This window comes from Mixophyes fleayi, chromosome 6 (assembly GCF_038048845.1).
Source record: "Mixophyes fleayi isolate aMixFle1 chromosome 6, aMixFle1.hap1, whole genome shotgun sequence".
NCBI classification, from domain to species: domain Eukaryota; kingdom Metazoa; phylum Chordata; class Amphibia; order Anura; family Limnodynastidae; genus Mixophyes; species Mixophyes fleayi.
Genome location: NC_134407.1, coordinates 136,665,624 through 136,689,097, shown reverse-complemented (window position 1 = coordinate 136,689,097; position 23,474 = coordinate 136,665,624). Strand labels below are relative to the sequence as shown.

At 36.5% G+C, this 23,474-nt stretch overlaps 1 protein-coding gene across 2 annotated transcripts; it reads right to left on the bottom strand.

Annotated features, from left to right (window-relative positions):
* Nucleotides 1-1,896: 1,896 nt before the first annotated feature.
* Nucleotides 1,897-19,052, bottom strand: TFAP2C (transcription factor AP-2 gamma). 2 transcript variants are annotated; one of them, XM_075176484.1, is made up of 7 exons: nucleotides 18,923-19,052; nucleotides 12,912-13,382; nucleotides 12,214-12,265; nucleotides 9,541-9,745; nucleotides 7,792-7,910; nucleotides 6,323-6,464; nucleotides 1,897-2,791 (listed from the first exon to the last, which is right to left on the bottom strand). In XM_075176484.1, exons 1-7 carry the CDS (start codon nucleotides 18,950-18,952, stop codon nucleotides 2,506-2,508), a joined length of 1,305 nt encoding a protein of 434 aa, XP_075032585.1. In that variant the 5' UTR covers nucleotides 18,953-19,052; the 3' UTR covers nucleotides 1,897-2,505. The 2 variants fall into 2 exon arrangements, with proteins under 2 accessions (XP_075032585.1, XP_075032584.1); XM_075176483.1 differs by lacking the exon at nucleotides 18,923-19,052 and adding an exon at nucleotides 14,890-15,076.
* Nucleotides 19,053-23,474: the final 4,422 nt, after the last annotated feature.

Genomic DNA, 23,474 nt, shown 5'->3' with positions numbered 1-23,474 from the left:
TACCCCTTTAATCCTACTACCAAGATGAACTGCCTGAACCTAGAGAAGCAGCATTTGAAATATATTTTATTACAAATCTTTCATTTTAATCGGATTAGATGTCTACTACTTATGCTGCAATTTCCTAGGCGTCCAAGAGAACTTCAGTTAAACATACCACAAAGCACCAATACACTGCTGTAGAACATTTAGGAAACAGAACATAAAATAACAGCAATCATAATATAAAATCGGATAAAGCAACTATGAATATAGTACAATGGGAGGCTACCCCAGCAAAATGCATGCTGCATGTGTAGGGGGGGTCACACCAACATGACAAAATGCACCTTTCCTACTTCAACCCACAAGCCTATTGTTCATAGGATGGGAGTTAAAGGATCAGAAAAATAGTGCAAAACAGGATGCATTAAGGAACCCCAAATTCTATGAAATGCACAATAACTTCCAAAATACTGTTTTTAAAGCTATTCTTCCCCAATGATTAGAGAGCAAAACAAAACAAAAAATTGGAGATTTTTTTTATTATAGGTTTATAATATACAACAGTTCAATATTGGAACATTTACAAATATGTAAAAGCGTTGGACACAAAACGTAACATAGCACTCATTCCTTTTGAAACGTCACTTCCCCTCCCACACAATTTCACACATATTGCTTTTTCATAGGTTAGAACACAACCTTTAGTGCCACAATTTTTGTTAAATATTCTAAATTAGATCTGTTTACAAAGACTTAAAAAAAAAAAAAAAGAAGTGAAAATTGTATCAATATTCCCATAACCTCAGTTGTATAAAGTTTCACCATTATGTACAAACCCCCTTAAATTACATATAAATAAATATGTACATTTATAAGAAGAAAAAAAAAACATTAAAATCGGTCAGAACTCTGGGACAGTTACAATGCCCACCTTTTGACAATTCACAGGAATGCATTGCTGCCTCATCAGTTCATGAAGGAGTTAAAAGGCAATCTCAACTTTTGAAGAATCCTAATGTCCAGGCAGATTTGTTTATTTTCATTTCTGTCATTTTCATGGATGCGACGGAGGATATTCAAAGCACACAGGCTGTATCTAAATAGTTGATCTATTGCAGGAATAATACAAGTAAACAAATCTGTCTGGACAGTCCAATTCTCCGATGGTGGAGTTCCACTTTAAAAATACACAAAAAAAACATGAATTGTCTAGTGCAGTGGTTCCCAAACTGTGTGCCTAGGCGCCCTGGGGTGCCTCAGTGATCTCATAGGGGTGCCTCGGCCAGTGGTAAGCAAAGCAGAGGACTACTTAGCAATTATTTTGGCTTAGGGGTGCCTTGAAAAAAAAAAATATATATATATATATATGTAAACCCTAGAGGGTGCCTTGAACTGAAAAAGTTTGGGATCCACTGGTCTAGTGACTTGACACTACAAAAACAAAAGAGAAAAAGAAAAAAAAAAAACTTCCATCAATTTTACATTAGCTTTAGTGAAAAGGGATAACCTGATTGGCAAAGTGGGTGTATCCCTTAATTTGGGGACCATAGGAGAAGAGGTTCAAATATTGTGTCTAGTTTTCTAAGAATTTAAAAAAAAAAAAAAAAAAAGGGACAGTGGTCTCATGGCCTACAGTAACAAGAAGATATTGCTCTAATACTGCAGATGCAGAGCATAATTCTAGCAGTATATTGTATCAGATACAAAAATACAAGGGAAACCGTTAATTTTTTGGTGGCGACGGGTTTCATTGTTGGATTTTGTATTTAAGATACATTTGTAGGTAGGTTGTGATATTTCACAGGTTATAGATTTGAATAAACCATTGGAAAAAAAAAAATCCATACAAATTAGACCAGACCTGGATATTCTACATGAAAACTTAGATTATTTTTTTTTTCCCTTAAAAAGGTATCCTTAAAATGTTCATTATGTAAAGTTAAAGACAATTATTGCATATCTTCAAATTGAAAGAAATAAAAACAAAAGTAATATTTGGCTATGCAACACATCTACGATTTTAAGAGATACTAATTTAGAATCTGATTAAAATTAATTATGCTACAATGGTACAATGGGCTCCAGTCACAAAAACTATTGTTCATGCATACAGCCAACTTTCAAGTCCATACATCATATCTTCAGGTTGTAGAAAGTGCTGCAGTGTAGTACTATCCTGTGATGCAGCCACTGGAACACAGTTTAACAATTGTGGGGGGTATACACGTTGTATTATTCTACATGGACTGAACCAGACTGTCTCAATGAAATGTGTGAGGGGGAGATGGCTGGAGTGTAAAGTTTAACTTTTATGTGATAAAGTTCTGACACATGAACAGAGATCCCTCTCAGTAAAGACATTGGGCAGCGGAAAGAACAAAAACAAAACACCGTCCCATAGTATTCCAAAAAGTCTCCAGGACATAGTTCATAGGTCCCACTAAAACAAAAAAGAGACCTTAGAGAAACAGTTCCAATCTCAGATTTCCAAACATTTAAAACTTGTCCATACAAATTCTCTTATTTCCGGTGTTTATCCATCTTTTCTAAGCTCTTGTTGCTGTTTCCAGGACTCTGATCTCCACTATTCATGTACATTTTTTCTGCAATCTTTAAAGATTCGTTCAGGTAGTTTTGTACAGATGTCATAGCAGCACAAATGGCAGCGCTTCCGAAACCATGCGTTATGAGGCTGAAGTGAGCCAAACATCCTTGGATTCCAGGCTCCAAAATAGGACTTGGTCTTGCGTTACCAAGAGGCGTTCTGTCCTGGGTAAGGAGATCTGTGAATTCTTTGCAGATTTGCCTAAAATAACAAAAACACATCTGTTTAAGAAAACACCTTCCAAACCCATCTCTAAAGTTTACCATCTGCCTAAAAACATTACATTATAAAAAGATAAATTACACATATTTAGAACAGTCATAAAAAGGTTTCTAAAGAGAGTACACATCAATCACATGCACACACAAATGAGGCATTAAGTTTGCCAACCATAAGTAAGTGCAAGAAATGAAATAGGGATTGCTTTAATATGCAGTACAGAACAAAACAAATATGGAAATTCCAGACTAACATGTTTAGCAAAAAATTTAATTGGGGTAAACAAACAAAAAACACTTTTGCTTTTTGGTAAGGTCTATATATTGTATGGATCATACTGAATTATCTGTGGATTAGAAGTTTCTGGACAGCACCTGGGAAGAGACAATCCTAGGAGTAGTGCACATGTACTGACAGGAGAGGAGATTCTTGCGTATGTATTTTATAGCAAGATTGCTTTGGGAGAGCTCCAGGGCAAAGTCATTAGGTTACTTTGAAAAGCTTACGGACCTAGTGGAAGAATGATGAACAGAGATAGATTTACGGTTGATTGACAGTTTTTTTTGCACCATTTTATCTAAAGTAGTATACTCCAATAAGCTTCAGAAAAGGATCTCGCCACTTATTGAAACATATTGCCAATATTTACAGACTTTGGTTAGGAGCTCGCTGAATGTTCTGATTAAATGTAATCAAATACTAGTCTGTAGAGATTACTAAATAACCTTCAGTGGCTGGTCAGACATAAGGGAAATATACAACATATTATGTAATAATGCATTATATTATAATAATCATTCACGTTCTTTGGGATTTTTTTTTATTTTTTTTTTAAGGCCACATTTATATAATAAAGTGTTAGTTGCTATACAAGTAAAGAGCAACACTGGTTTTTCAGTCCTTTCAACATTGTCTATAGAACTTCCTGTTACAATCATTTTCCTTCATCCTCTATAGATGAGCAGTCACTTAGTCAGCTTAAAACATTTAGGTTTTTTTTTTTTTTTTCTATCTAACCCACCTGAAAAGCATTATACAAGCAACATGACACAAGCTACTTATTGGGAAATATACATCATAAAACCTTGGCTACAACATTTATCTTCTTAGAGCTTATGCATGTGTAGGGATGATCGATCTTTTCAAAACCGTTCCACAAATGTTTGCCTCTTTCTTGGCAGAGAAATTGTTTTGCTGGTGGAATTTTGACCTAAATTATTCCCGTTCCTTTTCCCAACCCAATACACAGCAGAATAAATTGATTATAGTCACACCCGCTATAATAGTGAGCAATTAATTGTACAAAATGTAAGTTTACCAATACAGTGTCTATAGTTGGTATCCCTGCAAATTTACTCCTCAGCGAAATGTAGAAACTATTTACACAAAATTTCGTTCATCTCTATGCATGTGTAACCAAACCCAGACTGACAACTCGAAGTCAGACCCTGAGTGTTTTGCATTTAAGAGCAAAGCAGATAAAAAGGAGCAAATTTGCACCTTGGCAAAACCATGTTGCATTAGAGGCAGGGCAGGTGCTAGGGTCCATGGCACCCTAGGCAAAATCGGCGCCCTCTCCCCCCCCCCCCCCCCCCCCGCAAAAATCGGCGCCCTCCTCCCTCCTCGCCCCGTCTTTTCTTACCTTGTCTCATCACCGCCGCCTCTCTGCTCCGTCTCCTCCCCTCCACTCACTGACACTAGTGAGTGGAGGGGAGGAGACAGAGCAGAGAGGCGGCGGTGGTGAGCAATAGCCTCTTTTTTCCCTCCCCATGCATCTGAATGCTGTGCGGCGGCCGTGACAGGTATGGTCAGCGGTCGCCGCACAGTTTTAAAATTAATTTCCAGTTCTCTGGCGCCCTCCAGGCGCCCTCCAGAGCCCGGCGCCCTAGGCAAGTGCCTAACCTTGCCTAATGGGAGCGCCGGGCCTGATTAGAGGGGAGGTAAATTTAATGTGGGGGGACAGATTTATAGTTGGGATAGGGCATGTCCTAGGTCAACTTTAATTTAATTGTAAAAATAAAGCCATCAAGTGTTTGTGTGCTACATGAAAAAAAGAAAGACAGTATTTCCCTTGTGTGCAAAAAAAAAAAAAAGTTGATTTGTACCCCATGCATTGTAAACATGGTCTGTTCTGGTGCAAATTTGCTCCTTTTCTTTGCTTCCAACTCAGGCCCTCAATCTGTAGTGGAAAAATTGCATTCTTTTCCTAGATAGCAGGCTTAAAGGGACAGGGCATCCCAGTGAGATACTAACTATTTAAATGGTAAAAGTAAAATCCCACTGGTATTCTTTAAACAGTAATCTACCCTAAATAAAATTATAAAATTAACAGGTGATCATTACACCAGTGCCCCAGGACTCATGGACAAGAAATCAAAATGTAATAATTACACCGACAAGTTCATTAGGGACCTATCACATTAACAGCCTCATTAGAGAACCAGATCTTGTTCCGTTATGGTGTTCTTAATCTCTCTGGAGGGTTTTGTATAATTGAACTACCTTGAGATTCAATAGGCAGTCATCTCAATGCAGATGAGGGAAAAAAAACAAAAAACAGGGAGAAGAGAGAGTATTATATATATATATATATATATATACACACACACACACACACACACACACATATACATATTCACACACGGAAAGCTTTTTTTAATTGGAGTGCAACAAACGAATCAACTGTACTGATATAATATATACTCTGGAAAGCTTAAATGAAATGAAAAATTGCTCAACTTGCAAAGGCCAACTCTAATACTAGCAAGCCAACAGGCCATAGTCTGTAGAATTATACCCCTATTTGTCAAGTGGCCTAATCTGTGACCATCTTTTATTGCAAAGGCTCAATTTAGTGTGTTTATCCAAATACCCAACACGCTAGCCCATGGAGTTCACTGATCGGTCAATTTGTGTTTGGGAATCTACATAAATCAGTTCCATATGAAATATCTTTATTTACATTAAATAATGATACCACACATGAAGAAAATGTTTGATTGGAACTAACAAATTGGCTGCCCAAACTTTTTTTATGCAGCCAGCATTACTGAAGGGCCAAGTACTCAACAGAGAAAAAAAAAAAAAATGAGAAAATTGTTTAACATATTCAAAAGCCATTTTTACTACAATTTCTTTGTCCTTTACTCTGCAAGTTATAATTTAGGATGAAGGCAAGTAAACTGGGCTCATCCAAATTCTCTAGGAAGTTCTTTTACACCGATCACCCTTCCCTATAGAAAGTGGAATTTATAGAAGAAAAAAAAAAAAGGTTTCCAGAGTTATAACATATCTGATCTCATGGCAGCAAAGAACCATTTTATTCCTAGAAATAACAATTTATAAAAATTAACATTTAAGTGCAGTTTTCCTCTTACATTATGTAGTTAAAAATCTATCCTCCATTGATGAAGTCCGGTCACATATTATACAAGAGTGATTGATTTTCACCCCTATATTGATGGATATCATTAACGCATATGGCCATAGCAATTCACCATGACCACAACTTACTTTGCAGCGAGCAGCATATTTTTCCGATTCGCCATCTCATTGCGCTCTATGTGCGGCCGGGTTAGGTACTCTGCCACGGCTTTGGAGGGAAATTCGGTTTCGCAAACATAACCAAAGTCACGAGCGAGGTGTACAGCCTCACCTACAAGCAAAAGACACAGGTTACCTGAAAGTCACCCCCAGGGTTGTGGGTTTCACAGAATTATATTTTCCGGTTGTAGTTAAGTATCTTTTGGCCTTGTCATCTACAGTAGGTTTATTTCAGTGCAAATTTCAAACGCAAAAATGTGACATCATGCAATTCAGAAACTACACCTTATATTTGTGATAGAAACCCCACGGATATGGCCATTTATACGAGTATTCGGCTGACCCAGGTTACTAAGGAAGTGAGTCACAGCTGAGTGATATGAGCCAGTTAACACTTTCGTCACCAGAGGTTCTCTAACCCAAGATAGTGGAGTTTAAAAAGAGTAGCCAGTTGTGGGAAGTGTGAACCAAAAACTCAAGTTCCCTTATTGTAAAGTTTTCCAGGTTTCCTATTAGATTGTAAGCTCTAGTGATCAGGCATTCACACAATCTGTCAGAGTTTGTGCCTGTATGTTTTAGCACTTTATAAAACTTCTGTAGAGATGTTTACTGGGGGTATGGAGGTGGCTCCTTTAAAGGGTTTACATGTCTGGCATATAGGAAGAAAGCTCAGACTTAAATAATTAGATTAAATACCATTAGTATATCATGTTCGGATAGAGCAGATTTACTCAATCCTCTTCTTTTGCACATCGAGCAAGCTACGTGCTCTCAAAGGGAAATTGAGAACATGAACCGTTTGTGGTACTTGTGGAGAGGGCTGAGAAGTTATGATCTAATAGACTCGTGCTTTACGCAGTGATAGCCGAGGTCCTAAGAGCCCCTGTGCCCCTTTCAGGAGCTCCGAAAAAAGTTGTTCCCAGCAGTATTACATATCAGGGGACCCAAAAACAGATTCCTGAGAATCCTAACCCACAGGTTGTACATTCCTGCACTAAGCAATAACACAACTAGAACAGAATTGCCCAAATCAATATTTTTTGGAAAGTAATCATTTGCTGTAGTACTTAATTGGTTAGGAAAGCTTTTAGGCAACAAACACTGAAAATTATACCCTAAAGAGTTTTTCTTTAGGATATGAACAGTGTCCTTATTCTGGTGAATAGATTTAATTGCAAGATTTAATTTATTTTAAAATTATTTTATTAGCCCATTCATGATATTTTATAGGGCTTTACACTGACTTGGCTGAGAATACCACGGACAAGAACCCATGGCTTATTCATCACCTTTTATTACGGCCTTCTCCCTTCATTATCAATATGTCACTTGAGATTTAATCACAATGCAATTTATTCCCATGATTGATATTGGACAACCCACCACCCTGGGAATATTACACCCACTAGCGTTTCTATAAACCTTGAAATGAAACAAACCTTCTACCAGCGACGTCAGAAGCGTCACATTCGCAGCTTTTCGCCTTCCAGCTGGCAGGTTCAGACCAATTTTCTCAAGTTTTTCCCGCAGCGACCTCCCTCCATTTTTAGATTTTGCTCTGACAAGAGAGAGAACAGGGATTAAAATGTCAATTGCTCCCAATCAGATTGTTTTACCAACATATAGGTCTCAAGTTACTGTAAGGGCAATACTCCCAGAACAAGACTTCACAGGAAAACATTGATCTCACAGGGTAGGATTCCCTCACTATTAGAAAACAATGTTTCTAAACTGTATATTTTACAGTCAATGGATTAACCAGATTGAATTTCACAGAACCCGCCTCTAGAGCTGATCACTGGTCTGTGGAGACTTGCATGGGAATTCCCTCCAACACAGGGTTTTTTGTTTCTTAACCGAAAACCTTAAGCAGCTACATTTGTTTGCCTTCTCCTTCCTTCTCTGTTCTACAAATAATCTAGGTCACATTTCATTTTAGAGCGCCAGCAAGATGACTTATCAGTTTTGACATTGCTCATTTAAAAACTAAAATGCGGTAGTGTTACAATATTGTTAGATTCCTAAGATGTGCCTCCTTCACAAACATGTGTGAGCTTACACATTAAACAAGGAGCAAAGGGCTGTAACCCATAGCAACAGAATTATACCAATTTATTTAGTACAGTATAGAAAATGAAAGCACACACCTGATTGGATGCTTTGGGTTACACCATAATCATGCACAAAACAGTAGGCTATTAAATAAGCCCTTTGAAATATACATCTCTCTTTTGGCATATCATAAATTAACACGCAGTATTCAACTTTACATTAATTATTCAGAAAGTGCTCTGCTTATCAACGAAACCACCATAATAGCACTCAATATAAGGAAATTTATTATGGAGGCCTTATTTTCTATGAAAGTGAGAGTTCCCCAATTTCATGGGGGGGGGGGGGGTATAAGGGGAATAAATAAATAAATAAATGCTTTTCACTACACTGTACCTCTCAGATTTATAAACATCTTCTTAAAATCATTTCCATTTTCCAGAGTAGCCCTCAAAAGACACCAGCTGCTTTGAAGTGCCCTGTTATTCAGGAGAGAACTATGGGGCAGACACTGCATTGAAGTCTATTTCTCATTTGAATACAATTAGTTCAAATTTAAATGAGCAGGTCTGTTAGGAGGTGGCACCAAAATGTGGTCTAACGATTTCTCTCTAATCTCACGCCCCTGCTCCTTTGTGGTCCCCTTTAAATTCTCAAAACAAAGCACGCCATTGTTTTTAGAGAGTCACACCGGAAACTATGGAATGAAAGTTTTGTTAAACTACAACAGTTGTCTACTTTAAATAACCCTTGTTCCTCTTCATTAAATAAAAAGCAGTTGGACGAGTATCAGTGGCAGGACAATTTTATGCACATTAACTATTTAGAGCCAGCTCAGACAACCTGTGGCTTTTCAGCCGCTGTAAAAAGTAATGAAAATCCCAGCATGCATTGCTATTCTCTGTCTGCCAGGGCATGTTGGGATTTGTAGTCCCACCACAGCTAGCAAGCCTGCCTCTAAATTAGTGGTTGGAGGATCATAATATAGGACTGCAGCAAGTGGTTCCAATTAAATATTTTACATAATACTCTGAATTAAGAATTCTGTATTTATGTTTGATTTCTTTAAAATGGTCCAAGTAAAAAATAATCAGTGCCAAAAAAACCCCCCAAAAAAAACAAACAAACAAACATACCTTCTAAGTACTCCTCCAAGTAAGGACGCATTTAAGCATTCAGGGGGCGAGAGTCTGCGTTGGACTTCCGCTACAGTGACTTTGTACTTTGAGGTGGAACTTAGGAGGGAGAGTCTACCAGGAACCGAGCAGAAAACTTCATTTGGATTAATCACAATTCCCATCAGTGAGTCCTTCTGGTAGGACATATTGAGGGTGTTTTTCCCTGTGAATAATGCATTAACAATGAACAATTAACACAAAGTCATAACGATGTGTGGAAGCAAACATTGGAGCAAGATCTTGTTCCACAATAAATAAGATCACAAAAATAAAATAAAAAATAGATACAATTAGAAAAATAAAATGGTCCATTACAGACAAGGAGAAAAAAAAACAAATAAATACAATTATGTAAAAGATCTTTATCTCTAATAGTTGCTGGAGTTTGTGAGTAATCTTCATTCCTGCATAAAATAAGATATTTAAGAACATAGTGCAAATGGCAAATTTGGGCTGTCTATGTAATAGATGTAACAGACTGAAATGGTGCACAAAGGGTGTAATTGATTTTTACCATGATATTAATTAAACCTCAGTAATTCTTTATATTCAAGTTTCTAGAGAGTGATGGCATAGTTTTCAGATACAAATCCAAGGGGGGGGGGGGGGGGGTTGTTCTAATCATTTATTTCTCCTTGAGATAGGTTTCTCTGCCACATGTACCTAGTGGAAGCTGAAAATAGATTCATGGGGCTAGATTTACTAAGCTGCGGGTTTGAAAAAGTGGGGATGTTGCCTATAGCAACCAATCAGATTCTAGCTTTCATTTATTTAGTACCTTCTACAAAATGATAGCTAGAATCTGATTAGTTGCTATAGGCAACATCCCCACTTTTTCAAACCCGTAGCTTAGTAAATCTAGCCCATGGTCTATTTCACCCTGTTAATTATAGTACTTATTTTCACCAAAGCATGAGGTGCTAGTTCACATTTACAGCCATATAGGCACAGACAAATATTTAAAAATGCAGAACAATTTTTTGGCAAGAGAAAGCTTGAAACACCTTGTTCTATAATACTTCATCATTTTGTAACATGCTAAGGTATCTTTGTTCAGGTACACTATACATTTGAGGGATAGATGTGCAGGCGAATACAAGCACGTGTGCTTTAGTAGCATAGACCGTTTGCAAATTCATGCTCTGTGTGCGCTTATACAAGTGTAAATAGTTTTACAAATGTAGAGTACACTGTGCAAAAGAATTAACAATACAAAGGCTTGACATAAATACAGTTCAATGTTTACAACATGCATCTGAATAGTTAAGTCTTGTTTAGTTGCAACCAGAACAGTGTTCTTAGATTGCATTCTTCAGATAACGAGAGGAGGGTTTTTGTTTACAAAAAAATATTATTGTTATAGCATTAGTGGCAGACGATGTTGACACGTCTAGGAGATTCTGTCCTTCCAATTCAAATGTTAAAGTTTGTTTTAGAATTACAGAACAAGTCCAGAATTTCACTTATTTTTAATCCTATGACTTTCTCTGTTAGCAGCACACATCATAAAGAAACCCCAGTGGTCTCCAGCGTTTGTTGGCTAAGGTTGTGGAGAAACAGTAAAGATGCTCCAATGTTTTCCTCTTGAACTATATATGTCTAACACAGCCCTCTGCATCTACAAGCCCTCGGCAAACAGAGCGAACCTCATACAAAAGAGATTTGTACAGACTGCAGCTCGTTGTTTACAAGGTGGGCAACAAGGAAAATAGCTAGATTACACAACCCTGATGAAATGCCCAACCTGCAAGTACGCTCAAGCAACTACCATCTTCAAAAGCCAGCAGGGACAGAGAACGACTGAAGTATAATGCCAACACTGACAAGGGTATATTATAATGTTTAGGTTTTTCATGACAGATCAATCTGCAGAACAGTTCAAGCATTCCTAATCTACTCTTTCAAGCCTATAGGACGGCTTCTGTGCATCAAGCTTTCCTTAAAACGTTCCCTATTTTGCAATCACTAATTTGTGCCAGATACAACACGTTAATTGCTCATCTTAAAATGTGACAGAATTCTGGGCGCTTAACAAAAGCAAGTGTTTAGATCTGCACAAACACTTTCTATACTTTTCCATATAACGAGATGAGAGGGGGGGGGGGGGGGGGAGCCAAAATAATAAAATTACAGCAGACTTTATTACACATTTCAGAGCACAGCAATGTTTGGGATAACAAAATTACTCGTCTCCCCACTTAAAATCTTAACAACTAAATATTTTTCACATGACACAACCATGCAATCAAGATCGTTTATAGAAAAAGCTCTGTTTTCACTCAATTCTCAAGGGTTAAAGAATATTGGAATGCATTTATGGCTTTGAAGGGAATGAAAAAAAAAAAAAATATTCTGTTTAGGAAAACAAAAAAAATATATAGTCTAATTAAAAAACACTTAAATATATTTATGTAGTATGAAATTAAAATATTTAACTATAAATTATGTATACAAGAAAACATGATTTGTTTCCCATTTACTCTGCGGTGTAATATGCTCTATATTTTTAGCAAACAAAAATTATGCGCACAGATCTGATTAACTTAAAACAGATCATTATATTTTTCCTTGCATAGTGTTCCAAAGATCTTTCATAATAACATTTCTAAAAAGAAACACTTTAAAACAAACCTTTTTTAATGACTGTCTGGTCATGCATTATTAAGCTTTGCTCTTCCAAACTCTGTAAGGGAAAAAAGGAGACTACATTAATATGAAATATAATAAAGATTTTTGGTTCATCGGCTTAACTGAGAAGGCATTTAGACAATAAGTTTAAACCAGAATATTCTTAAACTTGTAACAAAAACAGCACAAAGATCCCCAAGTGTATGAGCAAAAGAAACAGTTTATGCATACTAACAAAAAGTTTAATGTATCAGTTTGCCAGAACTCTACATAGCACCAATTATATTAGTGTTTATAAGCTAAAGAATAAAATATAGGATTATACTATTCTACAGATTAGCTCACAGGCAAGTGAAAACTATCAAGCACCCAGGTAAATTTAAATGTATAAAAAATAAATAAAAAAAAAAGGTTCTAGATGAAATATATACAATTAGAATAATATGTTTTAGCAGAGTAAGTGGGCATATCAAAGGGGCAAAAATAACTGTTTTATACAAATATTGACTGTACATCGGTTTCACCTTCAAAAGTTTTTCCTATTACTACAAAACCAGATAAACTTGGAAAACTTATTATAAAAGTGGGGAATCTAGCAGTGTCAAACTCATGTTGTCAACACTACAAAGCCAAGATCTCTGTATTACACAAGAAACACCACCCTACCCCTCTCCACAATTAGATTTTGTAGAAGACATTACCGCAACATCCTCCATTTGCTGCCCAATGTCTGGTAGACCAAGGTTATCCGCTAGGTTTGAAGAGTCCATTCCATGGCCATGCTGAAGAAGAATATCAGGTCTCCTTTGAAAGTCTCTCCCCAGCCTTCCTGAGCTGTGATCCAGAGAAGGTATGTGATGGACTAGCCCAGGTCTGCCGTGGTGGGAAATTCCGCTGTGCTCCTGGTTTTGACGGCTTGGCCATCCTTGTTGCTGACTGGGATTAGGGTGAGAAGCATGGATGGTGTTAAGGGAGAATGGGTCTCCAAGGTGGGAGTATGGGTCAGCCGACTGGGAGTAAGGCAGAGGCTGGTATGGAGGTGGGAAATATGGGGGCTGGAAGTCAGAAGACCCTGAATGGGAGAGAGGGGGAGCTGGGCTATACAGGTGCTGACTGACTGATGACAAATGGGGTAACCTTGGGTTACCATTGCTGCTCCCATCATGTCTGTCCTATAGAGATATAAATATAGGAGAAAGTGTTACATATACTGCCAAAATTACTTTAATATGAGATTTGTTAAAACATAAAAAGAATATAAACAGGTTTAGGTTGATTCTCTAGCCCCTCTGTACATTAAACTATGAACACACTTTATTCACCATTTCATCTGCTAAACACAGTTACCGGGATCATATGAACTTAACTCTTCGTTCTGTCCCGGGGAACAGTACAAATGGATTTTGCAGTCAATCCTATGAATTGCAAAGTTATTCTATAACCCACTTTCTGTTTAAATCTTAATCTAGTCTTCTTTAATCCTATTGCAGGTCTGCTTAAAAATGATAACTTCTTAGTGTTGCACTATTAATGTTTGTAAATACTGATTTCCAGAGGTATTGACAACCAGAACAAAGGTTTTACAGCATTTATATGGGCTCCTTAAGTTCAATACGGGATACAGAAAACACTAGTCAAGTCTGAAATCCTTTCTAGAAATGCCATTTTCTCTGTTCGCAACTTGAGCTGAAATGTTTAAATTGGGCTGATCTCTAGTTTTAGCAGATTACAGCTTCATGGTCATTAATATAACAGGGTAGCTAATCAGAAAAGAAAGGAGCCCAAACAAGCTCTGCTGTGACCAGTCCTCCTTGCTAAATACCTCCTATTGATTTGAAATGACTGAAACTAATCAACAGGAGCCAAGACAACCACACTATGCAGACCATGACAAATGCACAAAAATGAATGACTGGGACCAAAGAAATGGGGAGGGTGAAACACTCAAGAATGAGTCAACTCAGAAGACTTGCAACCATCATCAAACCGTATGTACACTGATTACATATGCATTGCACGCTATATGTCTTTAAAAATTTTGCACATGCCATACAAAATCAACAATTAGATAAGTTACACTCTGCAAACGGACAAATGTTATTAAAATGATTCTATTAGAACCGTGAAAGCACAAGCAAAGCTCCAGCCATAGAACATCGGCACTTGCCGTCAGATGTAGACATTGTGTGGCTGGGATTATTCTAAACATGCTAGTGGGGTGACCGTGATATGGTTTTAGAGCGCATAAGATTTATCAAGGGAAATCGACAAATCTCAACCATAGACATGGCACTTGAATGGGATTCCCTCGTCTCTGGCGCCCACTAGCGTCCAACATGGGGATAACGCACAGTAGCTTCAACATACCATGGGGCACGAGGAGAACGCCAACTGGGGCAGATTCAACATGCTATAACAATACAACAAACAATATTGTGCAGCCAAATTGAGCAATGCAAACTCCGTAGCACACCGTAGATATCTAGAGCACAAAGCAAAAACTCGATCTACAGAAGGAGATGCAGAGAACCACACTTCATTTTAGTCAGTCATTCTAGTTCCTAAGTGATCTGGGTAGTGCAGACTAGAACAGCATTTCAATCCAAATTCTGAAACATTCTAAAACATTACTAGCAAATCCATTCCTAAAATCAGATAAATATGCGACTTATGCCTCACCTCACACTCATCCTCATATTTAACATTATCTGCCAGTTTCCACAGCATGGTGCCCGGTACCCACACAGGATAAAAATGACAAAATAATCCAAGTTCACTGTGTATTCCCAAGTCTCCGTTATCTATCAGGCATGGAGGCTCTTACAGAACTGATTCCTCTCTTATGATTGCTAGATATTCCCCCTTTTCCCTATCCGCCCTTAATGCTCCTGTTACGGTAACTCCTCCCTAGGGATGGGTCTGAGGGTTAATTATAGAGGGGGGCTGCATCGCCCAATCACAAGAGGCTGTCAGCAATGGCCACGCCCTTTGAGTATTACTCGGCGACAGACCAGATTCCTTATTCAGTGACATGAAGTCACATTCGTTTCACAGATACTTTTATCTGCGGAGCAAATGTTATGATATACAAACACCGGGCTAATGTTTTTCTTCACACGTACTTCTTATCTAAACATTTACAAATGAACACTAACAGAGCCTACCAGAAACAAAAACATTAATGGTTAGTAAAATACATTAAGTATGAATGCCACAAGGTAAAGACACAAATTGATTTCTAGGAGCAATTGTGTTACATGTATAGGGGCAAAAAAAAATAAAAAAATAAGAATTTTATTGTAAATATTTGCAGCACTTTCCGTATTTTTATGGTTACACTGTATACGGCTATAAAGCCATTAAATATATTATTTACCTTAGTAATAATTAGGGCGCTGGCATTTTGGGCAATGAAGCTTTAATCTTTTAGTTTAACTTAAGTCCTTGTCGTGTATTGGTTGGTGGAGGGTTTAAGCCATCATTAAATAAATGTTAAGGTTGGCACACTCGTGTGGAAATAAGCAGGAGACTTATTATATACAAAAAAAAATACTTAAGTGTCCATTTAAATAAACACTTGACAGATTATCTCTTCTCCCCTAGGCGAGATACAGTAACCCGTTCCATAATTTTCTGCCAGACTAAACTAAGTGCATTTACATCTCAGCAGTGCCAGCTAAGCAGCTGCAAGGCACCCACAACCAAGAAAGGGTTAAATACATACACGTATATTTGGATACAGGTAACCCCCTTTCACGAGTGTTAAGGATATGTGACGTAAAACCTTACACCACTATGTGTCATTTGTATATTCTCCTTTGGCCTCAAAGTGGATTTAAAAAGCAGCGTGTAGAATAGATCCTTAAATTGTATATTACCACACACACACACACCTTACTGACATGTATTATATTACAATAAAAATGCATGTGCAAGGTTTGTCGTTTTTATTTATTTTAGCAAATGCAAATTCTTACGGCAAAGGATTGAGAAGCGACAAATCAGCGTCAGTGAACTAGGACTGACGAAGTAAAAATGCCACAAACGTACCCCATGTCTTGATGTGATGTGTACATGCTGATTTTCCTCTTTTCTTTCCAGGTGCAATGAACTACGTTAAATTATTTGCTGTTCAAAAACGACTAGCTCAAGTTATTGCAATTGGAATAAGTGGGAAAAGCAGAATGTGTGGAGAAAATGCATAATTTAAAGAAATAAAATAATTCTACAGTCAAAGTTAATGAAGTGAAGATGTCAATGAATTATAGATTTATAGTATTAAAGCAAAACAAAGACAAGTGTTGTGTGATTGGTTACTAAAAGGGAGAGTGCGCCTTAGAGTAATGACATTTTTTATTTTAGTTTCCTTTATACAAATAATTAAAAAAAAAAAACACGCTTGTGACATTATTTAAAAGTGTCTAAAATACGACTTAAAACATAAAATTTGACATATCGTGCAAAGTAGAATAAATTACATTTTCCAGCAATGTACTGACTGTGCCTTTGTTTAAGGGATATAGAACAATTTACTATTAATTTAGATTACACCTAACAAATTGTGGTTTGCTTTTATTACAGGACCAGAATATTTGGGTGGTTTTGTCCTAAGCAAATCACGTTAACCCAGTTTCCAGCAGAGCTTTCTTCAGGGCGCACCGAGGGGTTAAACATGCTCTCAACGCTAATTATTGTTGGAACGACTCTAAAAAGGTGTTTCTTTTCTAACCAGGTGCTGATTCCATCAATTGAGGAACCTTATAATCATCAGAGAATTTCAGTCAGTTGTAGCTAATCTTCATTACCATTTTTGGTGGGGCTACATTTCTAAATTGCCCCTTTTGTTTTCGTATATAAAATGCCTTTGAAATGCAGGTTTTGCTGTCCCTGCCTGCTTGTAACAGCAAGCGTTTGTGGCTGCTCTGAAAGGGTTTGGCGTCATTAAGACTGGTAATCTAAATAAATTCTACTGGAAAGAGAAAAACCTGGAAGCGTACAGTCCCGTGTGAGATAGGAGAGATCTAGGCTCAGGATTAGGGGGTGTTCCAATCGCTCTCAGAGATGGATCCATATAGCAATGAGGGGAATTTATTCCCCTCATCCCACATTTATTTTATTTTTTTCCTATTCTTTAATAAGTTGGCAGTAAAGTTACTACAATGGTCTAAAACCACTAAAAGAAACCTTTAAATATTTGCAGTACACCAAGTAGATATAAGAAACTGACAAGAAGTTTAATCGTAACTGAAGTGTAGATTCTTACTACTACTATCCATACTTCCACATTAGATAACACACATATATATATATATATATATATATATATATATATATATATATATATTCTATATGACACACACGATATTCGATGCATTCGCTATTATATTATACCCTTGTTCATTAAATAGTATGTTTTTCATGCTTACTCAATTAACACTTCTATAATTCAACCATAAGAACCTCAAAGCGGAAAATACACAACTTTTTATATAACTATTTTAACAAAGTTAAATTCTATACCCTAATATTTTGCGACTTTCTGTATTTAGTCGTTGTAAAGTTTAAAAGTGCTTATTTACAAGTTTTTTTGGGGGGGGGTTTAGGTGCTGACTGATATCTGCCGAGTTTATAATTTGCAGACATTTTACAACTGCGAGTTTACAGCACCATATGGAATTAAAAATAATTTATGTTGTGTTACATGGCATTTTACGTGCGTTACCAATTGTTTAATCATGCATTGTGTTTGGTAGCACATAAATGTCATTCGTGTGTTGTATTCAGATCTGTTAATTTAAAATTTAATCTGAGGATAAATAAAAGGAACAGCAGGTGTAGGGTGAAGATTATGACAAAAATATGTCCTATTGTAGTTTCGTTGTTATTCGGAAGCTTCAAATAGTTGGATATCCACCAAGGATTTAAATAATACATTTAAACTTTTGTCATTTACCATACCACAATTTCAGCACTCTGTACTAACCTCTTGAAGAATGAGTGTAAAATGCACTCTTGATATCGGTTTCTGTACTTGTTTTTGTAATTTAAAAAGTTAAAGGCTTTTATATATAAATACTGCACATATATGGAAATAAGCTTAAAAATTCTTTACGTTTTGTAAAATGTATTAACGTGTTTAGTCTAAAAAAATAAAAATAAACAAAGTTTTTTTAAAGGATGATTAATATTTCAAATTCGTTCAGTGAATTTGACAAAAAACGCATCTGGGGATTTTTACGCAAGGATTTGCGTCGGAATCCTGCAGATGGTATTGAGGAATAAACTTTAGCACACGTATCTCATGACCGATCCTCTAAAAAAGACCCCATTAGTTTAGCCTCAGGATGTCCTTTTCTCTTTAGTCAACGATTGGGTTTAATTTAGTATTGGAAATTGTGAAGTAAGGGCTGACCAATTTAGCACCTTTGGCTAACTTTTGGGATTCGATTCTAAAGCCAGAAAGAGCACCCAGTATTCTATCTCTTGGTTTAGAAACAGGTTAAATGCACCACATAATTAAGGGCGTCCCCCCCTGAAGTTTAAAAATATTGCTGTAAATAAAGCCCAGTGCCAAATCTATTTGCGAAACTCCAATTACTTACTTTGGATAAGGTGAGAAAAGTGTATTACTGAGTTCTGCTGGGCTTCAGCACATAAAAAAACAAGTACTTGTAAAAATGAAAAAAAACAAAAAACTAAACAGAACACATACCTGCCAGTCTGACCTCCCCAGTAGAGCCATCACTTGTGGGTTTTGGGGATATTTAAACACCAACAGTTGGACGCTTGAATGTTACCTGTGCTAAGACAAGACAGCACCTAGACTAGTTCCCCGGGGCTCTGCGCATGCGCTTTGATATCTGACACTCATCCAAAAACTTACCTTAGAAAGCATTTTCCACCCCCCTTACACTACACCTCCCCCTTTTATCCAGTTTAATCTCACCCCCATGTTCGACACTTTCAAGTGTCTCAATGTCACTTGTTTTCGTAAATAATCTGCGAAGCAATATAATGCAGTGAGATTAATACAGAACGGCTGTAAATCCGTGTTTGAAATCGGGCACATGAATATCTTGAATAGTCACGGGATAAAGAATTTAAAACAAAATTACAGTTTGTATATAGTAAAATATCTCTATCTCCAGTTAAACAAGTCTTCGAATTCACTTGAGAAAATAAATCAATACCTTGCTATAAAAAAAGAGACTTTATTCAGTATATATATATATATATATATATATATATATATATATATATATATATATATATATATATATATAATCACACTAACAGACAGACACAAAAACAGATAGGAGTGGATGTACTCAATTAACTACCAGAAAGGTAATACAAAAGTGTTGTGCATAGTCCATCCAACAATAAATTAAATATACTCAATTGCTCAAGACAGAGTACAAAAATACAAAATTAATTTAATAAAAGGTAGAAAAATACAAATATATATATATATATATATATATATATATATATATATATATATATATATATATATACATTAGCATTTTACCCCTATAAAGCAGGGATAAATGATTTCAGAATGTATTTGCCAAAAATCAAACTACTGTCGCGAACTGCAAATAAACATGTCTGTACAATTGTTCACAGGGTATATACTGCTATACCATAAAATGAGGCTACTGAAAGCACATATAGATCAGAATCATAATGTGCCATTCTGAACTACTGAAGTAACTGCTGAAAAAAGTCGATTGCATACTATGGAAAGTTATCATTTGGTTTATTGCACTATTCAGAACTGCATTACTCTGTTATTGCGCTTTCAGCTATACATTATTCACATGTTTATAGGACTTATGTCATATATATCTATATGTACTTATTTATAATCCTTTTTCCAGTAAAGACATCTTGCTTAATCTGATAAATTGTTTTCTGTGGCCATGTACGATTAGAGACAGTGGGCTAGATTTACTAAGCTGCGGGTTTGAAAAAGTGGGGATGTTGCTAATAGCAACCAATCAGATTCTAGCTGTCATTTTGTAGAATGCACTAAATAAATGAAAGCTAGAATCTGATTGGTTGCTATAGGCAACATCCCCACTTTTTCAAACCCGCAGCTTAGTAAATCTAGCCCAGTGTGTTTTCCTGTTTTGTTTCAAATAGGTAGTTTCTGTACCTGTTTGTAGTGTTTTGAGAATGACATTGTTATTCACATCTAGTTGAATTTTTTTAAAGTCTTGTGATGTTGTTGTGGTCTAACTCTAGCACATTTTAACAATGACTTATCCTATGCAAACACAGCACATTTGGAGTCTGTCATTCCATGTTCATATATATGAAATCTATCAATCTATCTATCTATCTATCTATCTATCTATCTATCTATCTATCTATCTATCTATCTATCTATCTATCCATGCAGTGTGTGCACACTAAAATGCAGTTCTTTATGAATATGGTTATTTTATTTAAATATCACAAACGTGGTCTTAACAGTGGTGTACACATTTGCCTAAAATGTATTACATAATGTATTACTGACATGTCAATATTTGTTTGTGACTTTGTCTCTATAGTTATTAGTATCATGGAAGTAATTGTATTTTTATGGATCCTTTCATAATAACATATATTAGACAATATGCTTCTGAATTCATGATACCAATCTGCTGTTAGAATAAGGAATATATACCACTATTTCATTAATAGATTTTAGATGAGTAACTTTTGCGCACGGCTATAGACATACGTTTTGGGTGAGCACAAATCGTCCCAGTAACAGATCTACATATATATTAACCTAATCGTTTGTGTTCCTTAGTCTCATGTCTGCCTACTGCCATCTCTCATATATCAATGTCATATCTTTGCTAATTTATGTGTGAGTTCCCTACAGTTTTTTCCTTCTCACCCATATATGGAAACTGTTTTTATGTATTCTTGCTTTTGTTCACTGTATTAATTATATATTTGAACGATTGTCTGATGCTACGCAATCTGTGGTGCCCTGTAAATAAATAATAATAATATTCACTGGCCTGCACCTAATTTCATCCCTCTAGGGGGAATTTAATCTTTAACAATTGTAACTAAATCGTTTTGTAATTAGGTTGAAAAAAGTTTTGAGCTAGAAAAAAGCAAACACAGCCTCAGCTAGGCATGACCCCATAAATGGTTATCAGATTAATTTATTAGCTCAATGGATTATGCATTATGGATATACCATTTCCTTTAAGGAAGGCATCTAATCCACATTTTAATCAAGTTAATGAATTGGTCATCACCATTTTCTGGGTAGAGGATTCCAGAGTGACTACTATATAGGCCAGTCTTGGCACTTTCACATGGGTTGTCCAATTGGGTGAGATCTTGGACCCTGTTAGTGCGATCATAAGATTACTGCACACACTGGCCAATGGCGTTCATCTGCAGTCATCTTCAAGCTGAATTTATCAACATGTCAAATAATGATAAAAATCAATTTAATTGGATTATTATTGTATCACAGTTGTTTTCAGGCCAGCACCGTGTGATATCGGGCAAATAGCATGAAAAGTGTTGCCAGCATTTCACTGAACTCTTTGTTTATGCGGATGGTGGAGAAACGGCTACTAGGTAATTCATACAGTCATGGCCAAAATATCACCATACTGTTGAGAGAGAGACATAAGAAAGACCAATTGTAGTTTACCAAAACACACCTGAAAAAGCCAAATTCTATTTGGGAGAATGTCTTGTGAATATATATTCAAATTAGAGCTTTCTGGTAAAGCACTTCATCCCTATATTTACAGAAAGCAAAGTTAAGCTTTCAAAGAAAAAGCACTTTCAATACAGTCAAACATGGAGAAGGTTCAGTGTTTTGGGATTGCTGTGCTGTCTGTGGGACTGTGTGCCTGGAACATGTACATGGCCTCATGAAATCTGGAGAATACCAGGCCATTTTGGAGTGCAATGTTGATCCTAATGTCAAAAAGCTGTGTTTTCCAGCATGACAAGGACACAAAACACAATTCAGAAAACACCCAGGAATGGCTCATGACAAAACGCTGGACTGTTCTGAAGTGGCCAGCAATGGATACAGATCTAAATCCCATAGAACCCCTGTGGAGAGATCTGAAAAGACGCCCTTCATATCTGGGAGAACTGGAGCAGTTTGCACAAGAAGAGTGGACCAAACTGCCAGTAGAGAGGTGCAGGAAGCACATCCACGGCTATGGAAAGAGATTGATTGCAGTTATTTGGAGCAAAGACTGTGCTACAAATGTGAAGGCTAAGGTTCTAATAATTTTATCAATGCAACTTCGTTTCATTTTCTGATTTAAAAGGATATACAGTATTAAAATGAGTATTAAAATGAGTACCCACTCTATGGAATTCTCTCCCTCGCACAATAAGACTCTCCTCTGGTCTACAAACTTTCAAGCGTTCTCTGAAAACCCAGCTCTTCAGACAAGCTTATAATAATCCTCAACCACCCTCTTAACCTCACTACATTAACCTATTACCATCCATTACACAATTTCACACAAGGCAATTACCCCCTGACCAACATTGTTGTGTGACAGGATCATTTAGCTTATGAGTCACTTTTACCTTTGAAGTCTGGCTGGACCGAAATGCAAAATGTAGACTTAACCTCATGTATCAAACTCCCATTGTCCCATAGATTTTAAGCTTGCAAACAGGGCCTTCTCACTTCTTTATCTTTTTACCCAGTTTGTTTATTAGTTTACTGTGTTTGTCCCCAATTGTAAAGCGCTACGGAATATGTTGGCACTATATAAATAAATGATGATGATGATTATCAAACTTATATATATGTACTGATGTCATTGCTTATTAGATTTGTAAATTATATTATATTTTAAAAGTACATGCAGGAGTGAGAGGAGACAATATAATCATATAGTCTTGCCACTCCTAACCTCTACAGTAAATGATAGATTATTAGAAACTATAAAGTGTATGTTATTCCTTACAATATACAGAAGTGTTTAATATGAATATTGAAGGGAAAACATAATTAAGCACTAATTTTAGATGAATTTCATGTATACTGTTTACAAGAATTACATTTTGAAGTCTATCTTAATCATATGCATGTGTACTGTGCATATGTACCAAAACTGTATTTGCATTTAGATTTGAGCTTATCTAAGGCTGGGTATACCCCACCGGTTCTTTTTATCCGATTATCGGCCAATTACATGATAAACAATTGTTCGGCCCGATATTGTATTAGTGTGTACACTCCAACAAAGAACGATTATCGTTCC

What these genes read in the sequence shown, in the direction of transcription:
- TFAP2C (XM_075176483.1), bottom strand. Translation starts at nt 14,937, where the DNA reads ATGCTGTGGAAACTGGCAGATAATGTTAAATATGAGGATGAGTGTGAG. An exon ending in AATATGAGGATGAGTGTGAG is followed by an intron (nt 13,383 to 14,889) that starts GTGAGGCATAAG and finishes ATATCTCTATAG; the next exon opens with GACAGACATGATGGGAGCAG. An exon ending in TCTGACGTCGCTGGTAGAAG is followed by an intron (nt 6,465 to 7,791) that starts GTTTGTTTCATT and finishes TTTTGCTTGTAG; the next exon opens with GTGAGGCTGTACACCTCGCT.